Here is a 16,175-nt window from a genome sequence, read left to right on the forward strand (position 1 = left end):
ACACAAGTAGTTTTGACAGTAAATGACTATCTTTTATAGTACCGGAATTCGCAGAATTTTCATCATTTCGGTAAACACAGAAAAAATAAGAAACTCGGTTGTGCAGATCTCGGTATTTTTTTCTTGGTAAAAATTATTACAAAACAAAACAAACTAAAGAATAACACACACTTGTCGAATGTTATAGAAAGGATCCTATTATGGATGTACTCACCGGCGATTGATACTCTGAATACTACTTCGTTTGAGCGTACTAACACGTACTTTATAGCAAGAATTTAAAAAGTTTCTGGTTTGCCAATACAAGTTTTAAAAAAACTGACTCAAAGTTGTAACATTTATTTCACGTTTTCAACATTACAATTTATTTATACAATACAGAATACAAGATTCGTACTATTCTGAACTATTTATTGATCCTGCATTTGAATTTTACACGGTATTATGGTTAAAAATACTTGGTATTCTTGACAATGGCGCCTATAATCTGTAACGTGCTCCGTGGTCCCAATGCCGTTGCGTGCTTCTGCTTACGCTAATGTTCATCCGAAAGGTAATCGTAAAACGACGATCGGGACATTTAATACAACCGTATTTTAGCTAACATATGTACAGTGCTAAAACTCGCCAAGTTTTCTCTGCAAACGATGCGCGGCCCATTAAGTTAGTTTGTACTACAAAAGCGTGACCTCTTAGAACTGCAATCAAAACAGCTTCATCGTTGTCGCAGCCGCCAGCTGTGCCGCTGACAGGACGGTCAACCCGGCTGCCGACGATGCATCCACTGATATTCCCGGACTTGTTTCTTCCAGTACCGATCCCAGTGTTATCGAACTACTCCGCGGTGAAAGTGCTTCACCAGCAACGGGTGCGGTTGTCGATGGTTGCGATTGCGGTTTGTTTTCGTGTGCCATGCGCACATGCTCACGCAAGCTGTACTTGTTCTTGAACTGTTTGTTGCAATGATCGCACTTCTTCGGTTCTTGATTCGTGTGCTGCGTTCGCATGTGCCTCCACAGATTGACCGAGGTAATTACCAATTTACAGATCTGACATTGGGACCATTTGTTTGTACTAACAATATCTAGAAGTAGAGAGAAAGAGAGAACAAAGAGATTGGGATAGCACTCTTGTTTTTCATTGGTTTTACATCGCTTCCAATTAAATTGTAGCATATGCAAGTTGCAACTGAGTTTTGTTTTCCAAAATTATCGGCTACCTCAACAAAAATTTAGATCGAATGAAATTTTAACTACTGAGGAATTGAAAAAAAAATAAACAAAATTGGTACTTTCTCTGTTAACTCTTTCTCGTAATGAATTGCGGGGGATAGATAGCAAAACGAAGCAGATGGTTTCTAGACATATTCTTATTTCAAATCTAATTGGAATATGCCACCAACTGCGAATATTGTTTTTTTTTTAAGAAAACATTTTGAAAAATCGGTCTCAAGGTCAATGTTATTTCGTAAAAACAGTTCACGAATTTCATAGAATCATATGTATTTCCGTTATTTCTTTCATGTATTGTAGTACTCAGTATTGTAATCAAACACAGCTATGTACACTTGTTAGCCCGTCGGAGTGATGCAGCACTGTTCCTCCTTGGTAAATCCATCGGCCGGTAGCAATTCGACTTTGGGCACCACCGTTTTGTCGTGCTTCAGTTTCATGTGCCGCTTGAGATTGGCCGTCCTGGACAACACCGCTCCGCAGATCGTGCACTTGGTGAGACCCCGATGAATATGGTTATGCATCGTTAGCGATTTCCAGGCCGCGAAGCTTTTGTCGCAATCTTTGCACTTGTACTTTTTCGGTTTCATTTTTTGCTCAAACACTTCTGCGAAATAGAAAGAGAGAAGAGGAAAGAAGAGGTTTATTAAATTCACCGTTCTCTTTCATACAACAGTTTCAGTTTTGGGTTGGCACCACCGAAAAGAGGGAAACAAATTGGATTTACTACCGAGTGGAACCGTGGGTGTATCGAGTTTCATTTGAAAACTTTGCAACGGATTAAATTTACAACTCTGCAAAAAAATTTATTGCAGACACAAAAAATAGATTGAAATAATCGAAGAAGTGTTTGAGCAAAGGCGAAACTGAAAAAAGACATCAATCTAATACACAAGTAAATCACCAAACGTAGTTTGGTTTACACCATTGTCACACACACAGCAGTCCTCAAGCATTAAATCCGGCAATCTGTTCCCCCATTTTTAAACTAATTATATATATTTGCAAACATCTTCATTCAAGTAGTATACAAGTTAATTTCTCATTTTACAACGGATTTCTCAAGTTTGCATTTTCTTTCGGACAATTATTTACATTTTTCTTAGATCTATAGACCTTTTTACGAAATAGGCGTAAAAATTACTTAACCTTAGAATGTAAAATAAATGCCTTTGTATTGATAACAAACGGATAAAATCTTAGCATCGATCAAAGTGTGTTCTATTTTAATTCTCTTGTGCTGTTGAATTTTTGTCATACTAAGGTAATTATCATTGTTTAAAAAAATGCTCCAATCTGCCGCCTGCTTTGAAGTCCCAATGTTTCAAATAAAACTTGACTGTCACGATTTTGGCCCGTCCTAAAAGGCCAAACCAGCAAACAAAAAATGAATGTCACTGTTTTGTTCACCTAAAGAAAAACCTGTTTTAGTTCACCTTGTGGTGTAATGATGCCTTTCTCATATAACTAGACTATAAGGGATCCTTCAAAAAACTTTCATGTGAATCCTGCATAAGAACAAAAAAAAAATTGTTTGAGCATACACTAGAATAAAATTTCCAGTTTATGAAAAGTTTTGAACCAAGTTTGTAGGAATCAGAGCTTGAAATTGTCACGCATTTTCAATGAAAGAAGCCATTCCAACAACCTCAGTTTCAATATTTTTCTGTCTCTTTCGTAAATGACCAATACCAGAACAAACGAAGAGAGACGAAGCAGTTCGTGTCTCATTCAAAAAATGAGAGAGTAAAATTTCCAACGTCACTCATTGCTCTATGACAAGACGAAACCAAACTAACGTCTGCAGGGAGCATCAACAGAATTTCAATTCTCATTCTTTCATCGATGTATTGAAAATCTGTGACGCTTGGCTATAAAGAAAAACTAAAATATGAAAAATCGAAGTAATTACATCCCAGAACCTCTTTGGAAACCGAAACTACTACAAATTCGAGCACCAACAGGTAAAAGTTATTGTGAAACCTTTTTCTGTCATTTTCGATTCTCACAGCTTCGGTTGAATATTGACACGGCGTACTATGGGATTTTCACTGAAAACAACAAATGGCTGAAAGGGCAAATGAAAGAAAAAAAAAACACAATTTTGAAACTACTCTCCCGCTTATGTCATTGACTGGACATGGATTTAGTTCTCATAGTTTGCAAGCGAAGCTGAGAGTGACACCAATTTCTCGTCATTGTCGTCATTGTCAATGAAAATTATTTTTTTTAGCTCTGGTAGGAATTCTTCGTTTTCTTTTGCATTTTTGCTCTACATGACGATATTAATTTCAAACACACTTCACCCCGGAAGTCGCATCGGAACAAAAGTCAATAGTGTAGTCTATGAGACCATAAAACTTTTCTTTTGAGTCTAAATTCAGCCGTCTCTGAGAAAATGAAGAGACTGGGACTTCCGTAACTGGGAACTGGGAAACCGGCACAGCTGAATTCGGTTTGTTTGCCAGTAATTGACACAACCTATAAATTGAGACAATTTTGAGCCAAATTAAGAATTAGGACTACGTCTTTTTTTACTATGGCCACCTCGGTGTGTTTCCAAAATTTCACAACACGAAAGTGTAACGAAATGACGAAAAACTTTTTCCCTGTTTGAATATTTTCTCCAATTCGTTCCTAAATTAACCGAATCGATAAATAAACCCTGTTGCATATTCGCAGATGGAGTTTAAATTCAAACAAAAGTGATTGTATAATCCAGCTTCTGGTCGTGGCATTGGAAGAAAAGATAACGAAAACTGGACAACGATGGGGAACCTTACACAAAATCAACCGTTCTAATGGCTCTAAATGTTATCTAAAGAACTAAAAAAAACGATTGTTTTTTTGCAAATCGAAGATAAAAATCATCAGTTTAGTGCAAAACTAGAATAATTTGATTAGCTTTGTGCACTTTTCACTGTGCGAAATTCGCACCAAACGAATGTTAGCTAGCATTTGACGGCATCGCGTTTGATAAAAATGTTCCGAACAGATGTTAATATCGTAGAGAATTCCACAATTTGTTCCTTCTAAATACCAGAAATGATTCCCGTAGTCAGGACTCCAACGCCACTAACGGTCTGTTTCAGCACACGAACACATTTTCCGGAACCGGGAATGAAGATCCGGTATACATAAAATCAGTGTATTTGGCCATCAACTAACTAAACCTTAAGTTTACGTTTCGTCTTCGACTCATCAGTGCGTCAGCAGATTATGCTGACGCAAACCCCCGGATCAACATAATCCGCTGAGCAGACGTAAAGTTAATGCTATTTGCAAGACACTTTTTTTTGTACACATGAAGTGTAACGTCTAAACCTGACGTCTCGAACGAAACAAGTTTCGGCTTACTGGCCGTACAGATTGTGGTAATTTGAAGGGGAAAAAGCTTGCTTTTACCCCCAAGTTTATGCTAGGTGCACATAACCATTTTCTTAAGTTTACGTTTCGTCTTCGACTCATCAGTGCGTCAGCAGATTATGCTGACGCAAACCCCCGGATCAACATAATCCGCTGAGCAGACGTAAAGTTAATGCTATTTGCAAGACACTTTTTTTTGTACACATGAAGTGTAACGTCTAAACCTGACGTCTCGAACGAAACAAGTTTCGGCTTACTGGCCGTACAGATTGTGGTAATTTGAAGGGGAAAAAGCTTGCTTTTACCCCCAAGTTTATGCTAGGTGCACATAACCATTTTCTTAAGTTTACGTTTCGTCTTCGACTCATCAGTGCGTCAGCAGATTATGCTGACGCAAACCCCCGGATCAACATAATCCGCTGAGCAGACGTAAAGTTAATGCTATTTGCAAGACACTTTTTTTTGTACACATGAAGTGTAACGTCTAAACCTGACGTCTCGAACGAAACAAGTTTCGGCTTACTGGCCGTACAGATTGTGGTAATTTGTTATGTGCACCTAGCATAAACTTGGGGGTAAAAGCAAGCTTTTTCCCCTTCAAATTACCACAATCTGTACGGCCAGTAAGCCGAAACTTGTTTCGTTCGAGACGTCAGGCTTAGACGTTACACTTCATGTGTACAAAAAAAAGTGTCTTGCAAATAGCATTAACTTTACGTCTGCTCAGCGGATTATGTTGATCCGGGGGTTTGCGTCAGCATAATCTGCTGACGCACTGATGAGTCGAAGACGAAACGTAAACTTAAGAAAATGGTTATGTGCACCTAGCATAAACTTGGGGGTAAAAGCAAGCTTTTTCCCCTTCAAATTATAACTAAACCTGTTCAATTGAAGAATTAGACAGCTGTCGTTGAAAGCATTTTGCTCGTTTTTCCAGTATCATGTATAAAAACACGCTCTTGAGAATGAAATTTTTATACTTATCTGCCTTTAATTCCGGAACCGGAAGTCGCATCCAGATAAAATTGGTTGGGGTCTATGGGATTATACGACCTTTCATTTAAACATAAGCTTGTGAAAATTGGTTGAGTGGTCTTTGAGTAAATCGAGTGTATTTTTTTTTGCACATTTTACTGCTAGTAAATTTTGAACACAAATTTGACCTCAACTGGTTAAACACTGACCAGGGCTTAAACAAGATGTTTTCATTTACTCAAAATAGACGAAAATGACGATAAATAAACGTCATTCTCTGCAAACTATGTGACCGAAAACCATGTCCATTTAACAACCAAAGCGGAACAGTCGTTTTAAAATTGCGTTCTTTCTTTCATTGGGTTGAGGGTCATTTCGCCGAATCGTAAAACTGTCTTAATATATTGAAATTGATTTAAAACAAAGACCAATGAAAGATGATAATGTTTACGCCCCTTTTTGTTGACCTACAATCGTACTTCTAGAAGATCGTACTTCATTTCGCCAAAAGCCGAAATAGTCATATCGCCGAAAGGGTTATTTCACCGAAGGGATCATTTCGCCGAAAGGGTCATTTCGAAGAAAGGGTTATTTTAAATACATAACATAATTTATTAGAAAACTGCAAATTCTGATTCTTCATCAAAAAGGTCTATTTGTTTTTATATCTCCTGGATAATTGATGTGAAACATACAAACCTGTAACCGCCTCGTTTGCTCGGTCTACTCAAAGCTAGGTTTCTTTGCTTCAGTTAGGTCCGAACGAGCGGTAGCGAGGTCGGATAGCATACGAACAAAACGATGCACTTCAGTTATCGGAAAATATCGCAAACAAACAATTGCCTGGTAGACATACTAATAAAGTCAACAAGTTTTTTTGGGAATTATGTTCTGACTAGTGATGCCGGATCGTGCGCACAAAATTTCCGTATTCCGTATTTCATCTAGGATTGTGATGTAGGAAAAAATCAGTGTAAATCCGTATAACTAATTTTTACATTCAATACATGTTTTTCATGGATCAATAAGTCCCGAGACTGAAGCAGAGATGGCGCTCGTAGTAAACCAGTAACCACGTCTTCCTAGAGTACTAACCTTTGCTTGAAACGGGTCAAAATTTTAAGTCGATCCGACCAGAAACAGCAAAGTTATCGGGGTTGGAGTAAAGTCGTTTTGTAGTTTGTTTAAAAAATGGAAAAAACCGAGTTTCGTGTTTTGATAAAACATTGTTTTTTAATGAGTAAAAACACCGTGCAAGCGAAACAATGGATTGAAAAATGTTATCCGGACTCTTGTTCATCAAGAGCAACGATTTGTCGGTGGTTCGCCCAGTTTAAACGTGGTTGTACCGACACAAATGACGCGGAACGCTCGGGTAGACCTGTGGAAGCCGTTACACCGGAAAATGTGAGTGAAGTGACAAAAATTATAATGAAAGATCGTAAAGTGAAGCTCCGTGAAATTGCTGAGATGACACAGATATCATATGGAAGTGTATTTACTATCCTTCATGAAAAATTGAGCATGAAAAAGGCTTTTTCCAAGTGGGTGCCGCGATTGCTTTCGATGGAACAAAAACAGCAACGAGTCGATGAATCAGAAAGCAGTTTATCGCTATTTACTCGCAACAAAAAAAAATTCTTGCGTCGTTACGAGACCATGGACGAAACATGGATACATCACTACACTCCAGAGTCGAAGCGGCAGTCATCTGAGTGGCGTCCGAAAACGCAGCAGTCAGCTGGCAAAGTCATGGCGTCAGTTTTTTGGGATACGCATGGCGTGATTTTCATTGACTACCTCGAAAAAGGTAAATCGATCAACAGTGATTATTATATCGACTTACTGGTGCGTTTGAAGGAGGAAATCGCAAAAAAACGACTGCACATGCAGAGAAAAAAATCCTTTTTCATCAAGACAATGCACCCTGCCACAAGTCAATGAAAACAATGGCGAAATTGAACGAATTGGGCTTTGATCTGCTTCCTCACCCCCCATACTCGCCAGATTTAGCCCCCGGTGACTACTGGCTCTTTGCTGGTCTTAAAAAAATGCTCCAGGGAAAAAGATTTGGCTCAAATGAGGAGGTCATCGCTGAAACTGAAGCTTATTTTGAAGCGAAAGATAAATTTTTTTATAAACATGGTATTGAAAAATTGGAAAAACGTTGGAACCCTAAAAGGTGATTATGTTGATTAATAAAAAAAAATTTGCAAAAAAAAAGTTGTTTCCATTGTTAGTCTCGGGACTTATTGATCCATATGTTATTGTGTAATGTTTGTAAGGGCGACTTTTTCGAGTTTAAACGTATTTTTATTATTTAATACGAAAAAATATAGTTAAATCCAGAGCAAATCATCTCTATCTAAACTATCTATCTACTCACTGAAGTGCCTGAATATATCCAGGAGAAAACATCCCGGTCGAAAACGGAAGTTTCATCATGAGTGTATTGGATGTGCAGAATGCACAAAGTTTGTACATGTACTATACACTTTGGGTGCGTTCTGAAAGTTCAACAGTTAGATAGTTCAACTTGCACAGGTTTTCAATAATTTTACTCAATGCAATTTGTTGACCGGAATCGGTCCGATGTTCGAATCGATTGATCACATTCCTCTATCATTTTTCATAACGCTTTTTAATGAAATTCCAATTTTCGTGGCTTTATAAGACGATCTTATAATTCGCATACGATATTTTTGTGGCTAAAACCATGCAATATCATGTGTATGAAAAGCAGAAAAACCTTTCTGTAATATTACTTATATTGGCGGAACACTCCGAGTTTCTTCGAAAATTTCTGATTTTCGATGATATTTCTGGTAACCCCTGTTTCTGAGGATCAATACAAAAATTATTCAAGCCTTTCTGGATTATTTCAGAAGTACGATTGTAGGTCTACAAAACGGGAGTAAACATAATCATTTTTCATTTGTCTTTCTTTTAATTCAATTCCAATCACGATATTAAGACTAATGAAGAATTCGATGAAATAACCCATTCGGCGAAAGGATTCATTCGATGAATTAACATTCGGTGAAACGACTTTCGGGAAAATGATTTTCGGTGAAGTGACCCTAATCCCTTCTAAAATACCTTATATTAAAATTAACGAATGAATGATCCTCAGAATGGAATTCACAAGAAAACTTTATGGCTTTACTAGCTACTAAGCGTCAAAGTATTTGCTTTGGTGTGTCTACCAAGCAAATGTTAGCGATATTTTCCGTTAATCTAGTGCAAATGAAAACACGCAGAGAAATAGAAAACATTAGATTCTTATATATTGAATATTCCAGCCAGCTTCAAACATTTGTTTGATACAATTAAAATATTTTTTAAATAAAATTTGAATCAAATAAAACTCTCTTTGAATTAAATTTAATTTGGCAATGCATATTAGATATAAATATATTTAGAGAAGAATTCAAATTTGAAAATTTTATTGAATCAAATCTTAAATTTATTTAATTCAAATGCTTGTTACAATACGTTAAATGTGTTTGAATCAAAAATGTCGTGGTATAGATTCAAATTAAAAATTATATTCAAACAAATATTTGTTTATTCAAACACATGTACGCAGTAATACGATATATTGGAAATAAAGATGTTGACTCTTGAATTCAACTGAATCAAATATATTGAGTTTTAGATTCAAATTCATGGATGTTTAAAATACCAGGGAATATTGATTCTAAAATATTGCCATTAAATCAAACATTGCTATTAGTTGATTTTGAGGTATTTAACACTACTTTAGATAAGACTTAATTTTGCGTGTACAAACCATCTTGTTACATCATTCAAACGGAACAATCGACGTGTTCCAGGAAGTAATAACTCATTACGATTGATATCACTAATATACAATACGTGGAACGACTTGAAAGAAATTGGAATGATTTTCAAAAACAACATTAAGGGCTGATATTCGATGATTAAGTAGATGTATGTTATTCTAAGCGTTGCAATTTTCAGCAGTTCTTCAGTCAGAAAAAAATACAATACGAGTGGTAACCTCAATGAATCATTCTGAAAATTTCACAGAATTTTCTCAACTAAATTTCGAAGAGATTGTCAGGTGGGTTTTTCGATATTCATCACCGTTTCCAAGAAAATTTAATTTGAAACGGTAAATTACCAAAAAGCCTACATCTTTAGCGTACTGTCCTCAGCCTTTAAATGTGGTTAGCTCATCAGCATTTACGAGATGAATAAAATAATTTTAGATAATTTTTATTTTGGATGTTGATTTGATTTTGTATTGAATCTCGTAAGTTCCATGATCATGATCATGGTCACTCGAAGTAAAAAACTACCTAGAACACATTTTTTTGTAAAAATATACAATCTAGATTATTCTGCATAAAATGGATGAAAAATATGTTTAAGTTTACAGTTAATTTTCCTGCGTGAAAATATCTAATGCGACTTCACCACGCCGTGTTTTGTTTGTCTGACCTCGATACCGCTCGCTCGGACTTAACTAAGACAAAGAGATTTAGCATTGAGTAGACCGAGTTTTTTGGTTTCCAGAAAGTTCTGAGAGTGACATTTATTTTTCGTCAACAGTCCTGGCCATATTATTAGACCCATGCGGAAAAAATAATATTTCTCTGAAATATTGTTACTTCCAACGATTAAAAATGGTTTAAAATTCGCGGTACATCATGTCACCGTTTAAAATGGTTATCAACTTATTTAGAAAAGAAAAAAAGTCATCCTTCTTGACTGGCCAGGAGATTCTCCAGGCATGAATCCGATAAGGATTGTTTAGGACTCTATAAATTATCAAGTTTCTTAGCATACTCCTACTACCAAGCAGGATCTCGTGTACACAATGAAACCGGGAAAAATAACGGAGATTGATAATTGCCTCGACAATATGCCTCGTCGAAGGTGAAGGTGACCAAATAAAATTCTTTTTGTAAATATAAACGTATTTAACGTTTAATAATTTTATTCAAAATCTTGTGTAAATTTCAAATTTGCTAAACGGTGGAAACAAGAAGCTCACTACTCTCACCACCTCGACTATTCGCCGCGATTTTTCAAAACTTCCACTGCGTTCCGGAACGATGACAATGTTCTCCTGTCTCTTATAGAAATATTTCAACTCCAACAATTTGAACACTTCTCATACAATTCAATTAACCATCAGCAAAACAAACATTTTGCGTGAAATAAATGTGGCACCCAAAACAGTGTCTATCGCGGTGACATCTACAATTATCTGCCACACTGGATGAGCAAATTTTACACACATTTTTTTCCATATGCAAGCCTGTATATCTGTTTTTTGTGATTGTACCAATAATCATTTCATTGGTAAGGTCGCCGGATACGGTATCTTTGCTTCGGTTCTAAGAAGTTTACCCTTCTTTTTTATCGTTTATATGAACGGTTGAATGCGAATATCAGATAAGTTAATTTGGAAACCCTGTTCAAGTACTTTTGAATTTTAAGTTATTTGTGTTGCGAATTTTCAAAAATAATTTTTTTTTGTTGAAAATTTTGGATGCCCTGAAAAGGACCGTTAAGCTTGTTGGGGTTGATAATGAAAAGTGCTAATCATTTCAACAAACAAACCAAAGTTTTAACCGTAATTTTGGGTCGCAGTTTATTCTTTTGAAATAACGCGCGTAAATATCGTTCTGGCTGCAGCGAAAAGCTCATTGGTATTGAATATCGCTAAAACAAACGAGTGGAACAACTCTTGACCGCCGACTGTCTGGAGTTTCGGAAATTTATCGGTACGAGTACTGTGTATTTGGCAGCATGTGAAGCAAAGTGATCATGTTGCTTGAAAACATAATTTTGAACCATCAACGAACTAATTTCAACGAAAATGCTGTGTATTGTAAATTAATAACAGAATACTTTCTTCAACTTTGAAAAACTATTTCAAAGTCTTGTGTGAAGGTTATAAAATACTTGTGCCATTTCGCAAATTACACATCAATTCTACTTAAATTCAAAGAGTTTGTTTCCATTAATTTATATTTCATATGCTTCCCATCCTTAGATTTAAAATACAGTAAATAATAAATGTTTTAATTGTAGTTGAATTGATTTATTGCGGACTTTTCTCAGTTACAACATGTTTTCCTTCATTACTAAAATAAATAATCTATTCTAATCATCACGATCAGTCTGCTGTTGGCTTCATACTATACATTTTTATTTTAGTCCTAAGAAAATCGACTCGCGTATATGACAAAAAAATAATGTTTTACATTTTGTTCTGCTTCTAGGAAGCATTCCTTAACTTCTGGCTATAAAATAATTTCATCATAATTCACTTCATTCACTTCGTTTAGGATCTCATGCCAATTTTAAGGGGGTCTTGTTTCAAAGTGCAAACAAATGGTCAGCAGCTGTCGCATTGTCAGATCAGCTCGCAACTGTTTAAAAATATATCTCTGAATGTATCAATCGAACCTTGGTAAGTGTTGAAAATTTTCTCATGCACACATTGAACAGTAAGATAGTTGTAGCTTGGTTTTAGTGTTAAGAAAAAAAAAAGATGTAAATCTTTCAAGTAGTAACTAGAATCCTTCGTCTAAATTAAGGGTTTATATACCTTCCGTCGCAAAAAAAAAACATGCCCATATTTTGCGATTAATCAAAAAGTTTCATTTGATTTTGTTTGCGGAATCAAAATTCTGGTGTTGAAACGTTCAGAATGTTGGCTAAGGTCTTCGATGATAATTATATGTTGCGAGCAAATGTTTTGGATTGGTACAAGTTGTTCAAAGGACGGCCATCAACATCAACTGATGATGAACGCGTCAATAAAATCAAGGAATTGGTGCTCGAGAATCGACGATTTACAGTAACAGACCTTACTGAGATTGTTGGAATATCGAAAGGATCAGTATAAATTCGTATTCGTAAAAAGCGGCCGAAATTATGGGCCGACAACTCTTGGTTTTTGCACCACGATAATGCACCGTCGCATACTGCATTGATTCTTCGTGATTTTTTTGCTAAAAAATCAACCAATATCGTTCCGTAACCACCGCATTCGACTGATTTAACTCCGTGTGACTTCTACCTATTTAGCAAACTCAAACGAAACCTTTGAGCCAATTGAAGACATCAAACGTGAATTGCTAAGCGCATTGAAGGTTATTCCGGAAATTGACCTTAACAACTGTTTTGAGGATTGGAAAAAATGTTGGCACAAGTGCATTGGGGCCGGGGACAATTACTAGAAAATAGATTAGGAAGAATAAATAAATAATTTTGAAATTTTGAACAGTCTTACTATTTTTTTTATCACAGTAGTAGTTCTTTTAACAAAAGTTTTAGAAAAAGCATTCAAAATTATAGCCCTAAACCACTTTAATGGAACTTAAAAAAACTGTAGCTTTCCTAAGAGTTCAGCACAATGTTGTTCCAGATGAATGATTGAATGAATGATCCAGATGAATTGTTAACTGTTCCAGATGAATTCCAATTTATGAGTCGATTTTACCCGGAGAACAACCAAAATTAGGTTAAAGCCGAGTATATCGATATAAAAAAATGAGTTAACAGCGATACTCATAAGATAGATGAATTGGATCAGACCAAGGTAAAACGTAACGTATAAAGCACCTTTGCACGCTTTCGATTCTTTTGATATGGACTGTGGCAGGCCGCCCTAACTGAAACCGACACATTCTAATAACAGATCGGCTGAAAAGTTCGTATCGTTTCTATGAGAGGGCGCCACTAGAATTTAATCCATACCATTTTCAGTTAGTACCAACCTTCAAAAGATACGTGTATGAATTTGACAGCTGTCTGATTATTAGTTTGTGAGATATTGCATTTTGAGTGAAGCTACTTTTGTTATTATGAAAAAAATGGAAAAAAAGGAATTTCGTGTGTTGATGAAACACTACTTTTTGATGAAAAAAAGTGCCGCCGATACCAAAAAATGGCTTGATGAGTGTTATCCAGACTCTGCACCGGGTGAAGCAACAATTCGTAAGTGGTTTGCAAAATTTCGTACTGGTCATATGAGCACCGAAGACGATGAACGCAGTGGACGTCCAAAAGAGGCTGTTACCGATGAAAACGTGAAAAAAATTCACAAAATGATTTTCAATGACCGTAAAGTAAAGTTGATCGAGATAGCTGACACCCAAGAGATATCAAAAGAAACGTGTTGGACATATTATTCACGAATATTTGGATATGAGAAAGCTTTGTGCAAAATGGGTGCCGCGTGAGCTCACAATCGATCAAAAACAACAACGAATTGATGATTCTGAGCAGTGTTTGGAGCTGTTATATCGAAATAAAACCGATTTTTTTCGTCGATATATAACAATGGACGAAACATGGCTCCATCACTTCACTCCGGAGTCCAATCGACAGACAGACAGCTGAGTGGACTGCACGCGATGAACCGAACCCAAAGCGTGGAAAGACTCAACAATCGGCCGGTAAGGTTATGGCGTCTGTATTTTGGGATTCGCATGGTATAATTTTCATCGACTACCTTGAAAAGGGGAAAAACCATCAACAGTGACTATTATATAGCGTTATTAGAGCATTTGAAGGACGAAATTTCAAAAAAACGGCCTCATTTGAAGAAGAAAAAAGTTTTGTTTCATCAAGACAATGCACCGTGTCACAAGTCGATGAAAACCATGCTGAAATTGAACGAATTGGGCTTCGAATTGCTTCCTCATCCACCGTATTCTCCAGATTTGGCCCCCAGTGACTTTTTCCTGTTCTCAGACCTCAAGAGAATGCTCGCTGGTAAAAAATTTAGAAGCAATGAAGAGGTAATCGCTGAAACTGAGGCCTATTTTGAGGCAAAGGACAAATCGTACTACAACAATGGTATCGAAAAGTTGGAAGATCGCTATAATCGCTGTATCGCCTCGGATGGCAATTATGTTGAATAATAAAAACGAATTTTGGCAAAAAAATGTATGTTTCTATTAAACGATACGAACTTTTCAGCCGAACTGTTATATCTGTACACATTTAAATTTCGATGAAATCAATAATGACGTCGCGATTGCAAACGTCCTGTTATGGGTACAACCATGTCTCAGGAATCGTCGTCTTGCTTTTGAAATTGACGAGTACGTTTCCGAAAAATGTATGACAGCATCTGGAATTGAACCGGAGAGTCAGACATCTTGGCCCTCTAATTTTCTTATTGTGTTTCAACGTTAAATTTTCTCTGAATAGACTACCGCAGATGCAACTCACGATCTATCAAGTTATTCGCAACTTAGAGGATGTAGGACTAGGCTGCAACCTCGGATACATGCTTCGCCCGTCACCAATCCAGGAATTGAAGAAAGTTACTTTTTTCGACTATCTCTCTTTCGATGCGAAGATGCGCATGGTTTTGTCAATGAGTAATCCGATTGTGAAGACGTTCAGCTCTCGAAACGTGGGATCTGATTTTTTATTATATCAAAAGTTTTACATAATTTACAACAAATCATGAACAAATTTATTGCCTTTAATCTGTAGAATAATATTCTACTGTTTAAATGATTATCTTTCAACGAGAAATTGAAATTTCGAATATATCTGTAAATTGTTTTAGCTGTAACTTCTTCATTTTTCAAAAGGCACGGATTGGATAGCCATCAATCTGCAGGTTTTAATAACAGCTTTAAAATAAAAATATCAAAAAAAAATAAAACCATACTTTTTTCAGATTATTTTGTAATTATTGAGAAAAAAATCAAAAAAAAATTTCAGTGTATATTTTTTTGATTACCCAATCGATTCCCTACAACTTTTTCCTGAACGCCATTTTTGTACAGTTAACGGTTTCCGAGTTACAACGATTTGAAAAGGCAATTTTTGAGAAATGCAAAAATACATACGCCCTTTTTAAAAATCAGTCGTGAGTCGGATTGACCTTTCAATCGGTTCAAAACTTATGGTTTGCCATACTGAAGTCATGTGCAAAGCTTCATCCAAATCTTAGAAGGTCGATTCTGATTTTGTCACTTTTTCGTCTACTCATTCCTGGAATTGCTCATAATTTACAACTTATTGTAACATTGACTGAATATTGCAATCCATTCGAAAAGGTAGGAATGAACTGATTTTTTTTTTTTACTTTTTTTTCGATAATATTATTCCAAAACAATAAACTTCAGAACATGATAATTAAATTAATTCCAAAACATATAGACATTTTAAAACAAATCCTGCTCTGTAAATCGACTCTTTTTTTAAGCAAGTGAATTTCATTTCAAGGTTTTGGTACTGCATGGGAAGCGGCTTGTGCTAAACAGTGTTGGGAAAATCATAATCAGAAAAAGTTAAGTTCAACAGATTTTATAAACAAAACTCAGTGACTGAAAATTTTCAATATTTTCAGTCATGGAACAAGCATCCACAAAACTCTGCACTTCGAAGTTCACAAGTAATTTTTTGTGTCAGCGAAACTTGATCACGAATATTCACCCAAAGAAACATTGCTAGAAATAATCGAAAGGGACAAGAGTCTCCGATGGTATTTCGATGCTAAATTTAATGACTGTAATATTTTCGATGCACGTTGGGTGGGTAATATGAACAAACTGGCTGATTACACTGTACTATTTAGATTAAACCGAATAT

General features: G+C 36.1%; 1 protein-coding gene across 5 annotated transcripts in view; it reads right to left on the reverse strand.

Moving 5' to 3' along the window:
* Positions 1-16,175, reverse strand: part of LOC131425429 (transcription factor GAGA-like) — a 49,326-nt gene that overhangs the window by 7,975 nt on the left and 25,176 nt on the right. The window contains exon 6 of one of the 5 annotated variants that reach the window (XM_058587344.1): positions 343-1,084. The exons of 2 other annotated variants lie outside the window; for them this stretch is intronic. In XM_058587344.1, the coding sequence (XP_058443327.1) occupies positions 705-1,084 (380 nt within the window). In that variant the 3' untranslated portion in view covers positions 343-704. Of the gene's footprint in view, positions 1-342; positions 1,085-1,485; positions 1,840-11,653; positions 11,984-16,175 lie in introns of those variants that run through there. 2 more of the 5 variants (XM_058587345.1, XM_058587346.1) reach the window with 2 other exon arrangements.

This window comes from Malaya genurostris, chromosome 1, assembly GCF_030247185.1.
Source record: "Malaya genurostris strain Urasoe2022 chromosome 1, Malgen_1.1, whole genome shotgun sequence".
Taxonomy (NCBI): Eukaryota; Metazoa; Arthropoda; class Insecta; order Diptera; family Culicidae; genus Malaya; species Malaya genurostris.